General features: G+C 51.3%; 1 protein-coding gene and 1 non-coding gene across 2 annotated transcripts in view; both read right to left on the reverse strand.

The window, feature by feature from the left end:
- NR2F6 (nuclear receptor subfamily 2 group F member 6) overlaps positions 1-8,127 on the reverse strand; it is a 57,240-nt gene extending 49,113 nt beyond the window's left edge. The window contains exon 1 of the mRNA XM_015406822.1: positions 7,695-8,127. Coding sequence (XP_015262308.1) covers positions 7,695-7,966 — 272 coding nt within the window. The 5' untranslated portion in view covers positions 7,967-8,127. The remainder of the gene's footprint in view (positions 1-7,694) is intronic.
- TRNAA-GGC lies at positions 5,287-5,358 on the reverse strand. The gene has a single exon. It is a non-coding gene; the product is annotated as a tRNA-Ala (tRNA).
- Positions 8,128-8,168: the final 41 nt, after the last annotated feature.

Consider the following 8,168-nt stretch of genomic DNA (forward strand, 5'->3'; position numbering starts at 1 on the left):
CAAACTGCTCTTTTTCAAGGACAGCTGTGCCAGAGCTTGTGACTGACCCAAGGTCACATCAGCAGCTGCAAGTGGAGGAGTGGGAATCAAACCCAGTTCTCCCAGATTAGAGTCTGCGCACTTAACCACGACACCAAACTGGCTCAAGAAATAGAAGGATCCCTACTTACAATAAGCTAAACGCAGCAGTAGAGACCATAGTCCAAGGCAAGTTTGTAAAGCCATTTTGTGCACTGTGACCCCATTACTTGTGGAGAAAGGACCTCCTTTTTTTTTTTGTATTTTTCATATGTGCCTGTGTGCGCGTACACCTGGAAGTCAAGGCAACCTCTGGTGACTGACCCCTCCTGGGGGCCTGGAGCCAGTTTGGTGTAGTGGTTAAGTGCGTGGACTGTAATCTGGGAGAACCGGGTTTGATTCCCCACTCCTCCACTTGCAGCTGCTGGATGACCTCAGGCAAGCCATAGTTCTGTCAGAGGTGTTCTTGAAAAAGAGCAGTTTCTGTCAGAGCTCTCTCAGCCCCACCTACCTCACAGGCAGTGTTCCCTCTAAGTTGAGTTAGTGTGAGCTAGCTCACAGTTTTTAAGCTGCCAGCTCTCACATTTTTGTCTTAGCTCAAGAAGGATGGCTCCAGAGCAAACTAATTTATGCAGCAGCCAGATTGCTGGCTCACAACTTTAATGCCAGTAGCTCACAAAGTAGAATTTTTGCTCACAAGACTCCACAGCTTAGAGGGAACATTACTCACAGGGTGTCTGTTGTGGGGAGGAAAAGGCATCTGTAAGCCGCTCTGAGACTCTGAGTGAAGGGCGGGGTATAAATCCATTTTCTTCTTCTTCTTAAAGCCTGCTCCCGCCTCCCGACAGCCGGTATTCCAAGGAGGTCTCCCATCCAAGGACTTGACAGAGTCGACCCTGCTTAGCTTCCCAGATCTGACAAGATCGGGCTCACCTGGGCTATCGTTTGCAGAAAGCCAGAAGACTGAGGAGTTTCCTGACCTCCTCAGGCAGACAGTTCCACAAGGAGGGAGCCACCACGGAGAAGGCACCGTGTACGGGCAGTTGCTGATTTTGCCCGTTTACAGGCTGGCCCCTACAGAAGCCCCTGCCGACGTGAGCAAATTTGCCTTGGCAGAGCACAGAGGGAGAGGCGGTCTCGCAAACGGGAGGGCCCAAGGCCTTGAAGGGCTTTGTACGTGAGAGCCAGTCGTACCTTAAACTGAGCTTGGTAACAAAGTACAGGCCTTTGCTGGGAGCTCCAAAGGAAAAGCGTCGGTACCTTTAAAAAGCACTAGAGACTCGGCATAGATGTTTTTTCAAAAACTCGAAAGCTGAGATTTGCACAACGCCGAACGCTGTGCCTGCGTCCAAATGCTAAATGAAGTGTCCACGGCCCCGCCCGTTCCTAGGGGCTCAGGCAAGAAAAGGCGACCCGACATCTCACAGCCTGCCTCGACTTCTTGGAATCGCTCTTTCCTAGAAAGCACGCCTAGGAAAGAAACATCTATCAGAAGACGTCCCATGCTAGGACTTCTAACTGCCCTGGCCTTCAAGGCAGCTCTGAAGACGTGTCTCCCGTCCTTCCCTGCCCCGTCTAAACACACTAACAAAAGTGAGGGGTTACAGCTAGTGTAGAAAACCAAAAATATAGAAGCTGCAATGATGTACAAAACGCTTGTAATCTCACAATAATGATACAAAAATAAACAGTCAAATTGAAAAATATTAATTCCCAACAGGTATCAGACAGATGGACGAGCTTCTCCGGAGTTTTGGCATTCGTTTCGTGAAGAGCTTCTTCCAAACATCAAGATATGATAGTGTTGCTTCTTATTCCATAATGTGTAAATCCAATAAAGGTAAAGGTAAAGGTTCCCTGTGCTCGAAAGCCAGTCAAATCCGACTCTAGGGTTGTGGTGCTCATCTCCGTTTCAAAGCCGAAGAGCCAGCGCTGTCCGAAGACGTTTCCGCGGTCATGTGGCCGGCATGACTAAACACCAAGGCGCACGGAACGCTGTGACCTTCCCACCTAAGTGGTACCTATTTATCTACTTGCAATTTCTTGCTTTCGAACTGCTAGGTTGGCAGGAGCTGGAACTAGAGACGGGAGCTCACTCCGTCATGCGGCACACTTGGGTCTCGAACTGCTGAACTACCGACCTTCCACAGCATGCAGTTCGGCGTCTAAACCACTTGAGCCATCGCAGCTCCAATACAAAGGTACTAATATCCTATGTGCTGAACATATTCTTACATAACAAATCCTTCCATCAACGGGCGAGTCTGTTTCTTGCATAGAAAAGCCCTCTTGAATAATTCAGTTTCGCGAGTTTGCAGAAAAGTCAGGAACCTTCCTGACCTCCTCGGGCAGGACATTCCACAAGTGTGGGGGCCACAACAGAGAAGGCCACGTGTACGGGCAGCTGCTGATTTTGCCCATTTGCAGGTTGGCACCCTTGCAGAAGGCCCTGCTCAGATAAGCGAACTGACCACATGCCTTGCGGTTGGCATTCTTGTGTCATTTTCAGGTTGGGGAATTGCACAAAAATTACGTCCTGGAGATAAGTGAAGGACAGTGGGCCTAAAAATACCCAGCCTTCCAAAAAGTGTCACAGGCAATCACCCCTGAACTGGGATAGAAAACGGGTGGTGTTTATTACCTAATATCTTCATCAGATCGTGACGGACTAGAGGCTTTGGGGTGGGACTTCCTGGACAGAAATTTGGAGAGGCATGTGACATTGGAAGAAAACTGGTCTGCGACATCTGAGAAACAAACGGGCTTGTCACCAGCCTCTATGACAACCGTGACCAGATTCTATCTCCTTGTCCCCTCTTTGGTCATAACGATCAGGAAGCCCCCTTTCAAAAAAGTTAATCCAGAGAGTCAGTGAAACGGAACAAAATTCAAGTCCAGTGGCACCTTTAAGCCCAACAAAGTTTTATTCAAGTTACAAGCTTCTGTGTGCATGCACACTTCCTCAGATTCACTGAAATGGAAGTTACCAGTCCATACATACAGGTAGAGGGTGAGCAGTAAATTAGCATACAGCATAATGAAGAACTTTAACAGATTCTAGAAGTAGCAGAATTGGACAATCTGACCTTGAAAATACGTGGAAAAGAAGATGGGACTTTTCAAAATATATGGCGAAAATTCTATGAGTGGTTGGACTCACATTCATAGAAGGTTCAAGCTTTCCTGTTGTAAAAAGGTAAAGGTAAAGGTTCCCTTGCTCGAAAGCCAGTCGAATCCGACTCTAGGGCTCGGTGCTCATCTCCGTTTCAAAGCCGAAGAGCCAGCGCTGTCCGAAGACGTTTCCGTGGTCATGTGGCCGGCATGACTAAACACCAAGGCGCACGGAACGTTGTCACCTTCCCACCGAAGCGGTACCTATTTATCTACTTGCAATTTCTTGCTTTCGAACTGCTAGGTTGGCAGGAGCTGGAACTAGAGATGGGAGCTCACTCCATCATGCGGCAACCCGGGTCTCGAACTGCTGAACTACTGGACCTTCCACAGCCTGCAGTTCAGTGTCTTAACCACTTGAGCCACCGCAGCTCCTGTTTCCTGTTGTACTTACAGTCAATAACTTATGTATACCCGGAGAAGGATCTTATTTTAATCAATTGTTTATCTGTTTGTTTGAGGTTTGTTGGTATTCAAAATAATAAAAATAAGGGCTTTGCCCATTAAAAAGAAGAAGTAGAAGAAGTTTAACAGATGTAAGGACCAAAGGGGAATAACAAGCTTAGTTGCATGTTGTATGCTAATTGCTGCCCACCCTCTGCCTATATGTATGGACTGGTAACTTCCACTTCAATGTATCTGAAGAAGTGTGCTTCACACAAAAGCTTATATCTTGAATTAAATTTTCTTGGTGTTAAAGGTACCCCTGGACTCAAACTTTGTTCTGCTGCTTCAGACCAACAGGGCTGCCCATTTGAATCTGTCCGAAAGTCAGTGGCAATTATGCAGACTGACTGTCTTTCCCCTGCAGTGTCTGCGTGTGGCTACTTCTGATGACCGGAGAAGTGGGCTCAGTAGCCCGCTTGCTTGATTAGGGTGGTCCAGATGTCACAAAATCTGAACGGCCCAGTCCACCAAGGCAGACCCCCCTGCAGAAGCTTAGCTGATGAGAATGGGAGCTACGCAAAACAAATCCATCGGGAGCACCTGGCGAGGAAGCAAGGTTAGGAGAAAGAGAAGAGAAACTAGAAAGGATCCAGGATTACGGGGGGGGGGGGTGAGAACCAAAACATGATGGTCGGCCCAGGAGCAATGGCCTTTTCTAAGCTGTGTAGTCTTGTGGGCGAAACGTCTACTTTGTGAGCTACTGGCATTAAAGCTGTGAGCGAGCCATTTGGCTGCGGCATAAATTAGTTAGCTCTGGAGCCCTCCTTCCTTGAGCTGAGACAAAAACGTGTGAGCCGGAGGCTAAAAAACGGCGAGCTAGCTCACACTGACTCAGCTTAGAGGGAACACTGCCAAGGAGTAGACACCGATTCAAACTTTCCCTTCAGTTCTTGGGCAGTCTGCGAGACGTGACTAAGAAGCGAAGTATGCAGCCTTCTGCCAACCACAGCACAATTGTTCAAAACAATCAGCAATCCGATCCAGTTCTGGTCCTTAAGTTGCGAATGGATTCATGCTTGGGGGCCCACTTCTGACCAGTATTGAGCCACCCTATTGACACTCCCCAGCCCAGAAAGGAATATTCTGTTCCTGCAAAGAGCCATTTGGGGGCCAAGTATAAACACCCACACACACACACAGAGGTGCCATCCGGAGGCTGTGGAAGGTCAGTAGTTCAGCAGTTCAAGAACCGGGTGCCGCATGACGGAGTGATCTCCCATCTCTAGTTCCAGCTCCTGCCAACCTAGCAGTTCGAAAGCAAGAAATTGCAAGTAGATAAATAGGTACCACTTCAGTGGGAAGGTAACAGCATTCCGTGCGCCTTGGTGTTTAGTCATGCCGGCCACATGACCACAGAAACGTCTTCGGACAGCGCTGGCTCTTCGGCTTAGAAATGGAACCCTAGAGTCGGATTCGACTGGCTTTCAAGCAAGGGAACCTTTACCAAACTTCTGAACACAAGTCTCCTTCTGAATCCTCATCAAAGGACCAGGACAGAGAGCCAGTAAATACCTTTAAAATGGTCCTTTGAAATATACACGAATCTGCCATATACTGTTTGAATCAGACCCTTGGTCCACCAAAGTCAGTATCCTCTACACAAATTGGCAGTGGCTCTCCCGAGTCTCAGGCAGAGGTCTTTCCCATCACTGGAGATGCCAGGGATCGAACCTGGGACCTTCTGCACGCCAAGCAGATGCTCTACCACTGAGCCACAGCCCCTCTCACCAGAAGTTCTGGGGGATAAAATACACCATGCCTGGAAGATTTCAGAAGAGGCACAAAGAACTGATCTCTATCCATTCTACGTCATTCCTAAACATGAGCCTCTTCCTTTTAATAATCGCGTGACACTTCACACGGATTGAAGTATACAACAGCCAGAGTTCTCACAATGCAAGCCGCTGCACGTTTGCTCAGAAGTAAGGCCCATTTTATCACTCCCAAGGATTGCAGATTGGATGAGAGGCGAGGAAAGGCCTTCTAGTGAGTTCACAAAGGAGGCGAAATTTGAACTCGGCTCTGCCTTCCACGCTGCCTTGAGACTGCGCAAGCTTACACAGTGCTTCCATAATCTTGTCCACCTCTGGAAAGAATGGGGCTCTAATTTCCACAGACTTCTGCGAAGAACTGACCCCTCGAGGCTGAGAAAAATCTTGTTGGGGTGTAATTCCTCCATCCCACAGTAGTGCAAAAAACACCCCCATCCTCCCTGTGCCAGCAAACCATGCCCCTTCTCAGAAGGCATGAGAGTCACTTACCAGCAAGAAATGGAGGCCCCTCAGCTTAGCGGTGCCACGCACAAGTGAGGAGGCCCAAGGAAGGAGCGTGCAAACACACACACATGGCCAGCGGGAAAGAAGAGGCCCAAGGAGCAGAAAGGAATTCCCAGAAGGGCTGCCGGGTGGCCTTTGCTTTGAGGGGCGCCTCCCGGCTCATTCACAGAGCTGAAAGTGACCAGTCAGCTGTGCCAAATCCAGGCTGCCCGCCCACTCCACCATTTGCACGCTCCCCAACGGCTGCAAGAAGTGACAATCGCATTTTTTTTAAAAAAACAACACAGCGATATGCAAACCAAACAGCCCGCCATCCAAGAGATGGATCCTTTGCAGATAACGCCCCAGGTGCAACGTACCCATCGGGGCCAGATCCTGGGTACGCCCAACCACCCCCACCCCTAAAGAAGGAGGTGCTGCCAAAACACCCCAAGCCAGCTCTGTGTGCCACAAAGACAGTGGTGTGCACACCACAGAAACCTCCCCCTGCAGAGCGGGGCCCTTCAGATCGCTTGAGTGAGCGAGCCAAGCCACGCAGACTCAAAGAAAGCAGGCGAAAACCCTGAGCAAGCAGGGCAAGATGGTGCCAGCTCCTAAGCAGGAGCAAAGGATCCATCCACGGGGAAACACTCCCCACAATCACGTGTGTTTGTGTGTCAGCAACTCCACGCAGCTGAGATAATTGGGCAGTCTGGCATGGCACAGCATGAGAGCAGTCGGGGGAAGGTTTCCCCAGGGCTACCGAATCGGTCCCGCGCCTCTCGCACACGAGAAAAACAAGAGAATCAACCAAGTCGCTCCGGCCGACCAGGGAAGGCGATTCGCTCTGGCAACCCTTCCAAGGGAGGCCGCACCCTCCAGAGCCTGCTCTTACACCACCACCACCCTGCTCCTTTGACCAGAAAAGCCTCGCTGCAAAGGCCTGGTCCAGGAACTGGAAAGGTAGCGGGTGCCATTTCGAGGCAAACCCAAGGCTAAGCGTCCAGACAGGCCCCCAAAGAGACATTTGCATTGCAGAAAGGAATTGGGGGGGGGAGAGAAATCCCCCACCCCCTCGGAGCATTTTGAAACCAGGTCCTGCATTGTCAGGATCCACTCTCAAACTGTTAGGGGGGGTGTTTAGGATGGACAGCTTCAAGAGGGAATTAGATAAGCATATGGAGCAGAGGTCCATCAGTGGCTATCAGCCACAAGGTACAGATAGGAACTCTCAGTCTGGGGCAAGGGATGCTGTGTCTTCTTGGTGCTTGGAGGGGGGGGCAACAGTGGGAGGGCTTCTAATGTCCTGGCCCCACTGCTGGACCTCCTGATGGCACCTGGTATTATTGGCCACTGTGTGACAGAGTGTTGGACTGGATGGGCCACTGGCCTGATCCAACATTGGCTTCTCTTATGTTCTTATGGATAAGCATATGGAGCAGAGGTCCATCAGGGGCTATTAGCCACAAGGTATAGATAGGAACTCTCCGTCTGGGGCCAGGGATGCTCTGTATTCTTGGTGCTTGGGGGGGGGAGCAACAGTGGGAGGGCTTCTAGTGTCCTGGCCCCACTGCTGGACCTCCTGATGGCACCTGGTGCTTTTTGGGCACTGTGTGACCCAGAGTATTGGACCGGTTGGGCCATTGGCCTGATCCAACATTGGCTTCTCTGATGTTCTTATGGGGTGAGGTTTCCTGCCTTCATCCTCCTCCCCCTGCCCCCTTTCCATGGCACTGCCAAGGAGCTTGGAAAAGCCCGTTCCCCAGAGAGAGGGACCTCCCCTCCCCTCTCCCCCCCCCTTACCTGCAAGTGTAGCTCAGGTTCCTCCGGATGCTCCTCTTGAAGAAGCTCTTGCAGCCCTCGCAGGTGAAGACGCCGTAATGCTTCCCGCTGGACTTGTCGCCGCAGACCACGCAGTCCACCTGGAGGCCGGCCTTGTCCTCGTCGCCGGGCTCCTGGTCGCTGGTGCCGCCCTGGGGGGACGCGGAGTCGTCTTCGGAGTTGCGGGGGTAGCCCTTCTCCACCCCGTTGGCGTCTCCGTTCGGGTCTCCCCAGCCCCCGGTCACCATGGCCATAGCGCCTCGGGCGCAACCGGGGGGGGGGAGGGGGGGCGCGCTTCAAATCGCTGCTCTTTAAGGCGTCCGGCGAGGGGGGGTCGTCGTCTGCTGCTTTTTTTTTTTTAAGATCCGCCCCCACCCCGGAGCCAACCCAACTCGAGGGAACCGAGCAACGCGGGAGGAGGAGGCCAGGAGGGGAGGCGAGCGGAAGAGGCGACCC

This window comes from Gekko japonicus, unplaced genomic scaffold (assembly GCF_001447785.1).
Source record: "Gekko japonicus isolate JY-2015 unplaced genomic scaffold, Gekko_japonicus_V1.1 scaffold2000, whole genome shotgun sequence".
Lineage (NCBI taxonomy): Eukaryota > Metazoa > Chordata > Lepidosauria > Squamata > Gekkonidae > Gekko > Gekko japonicus.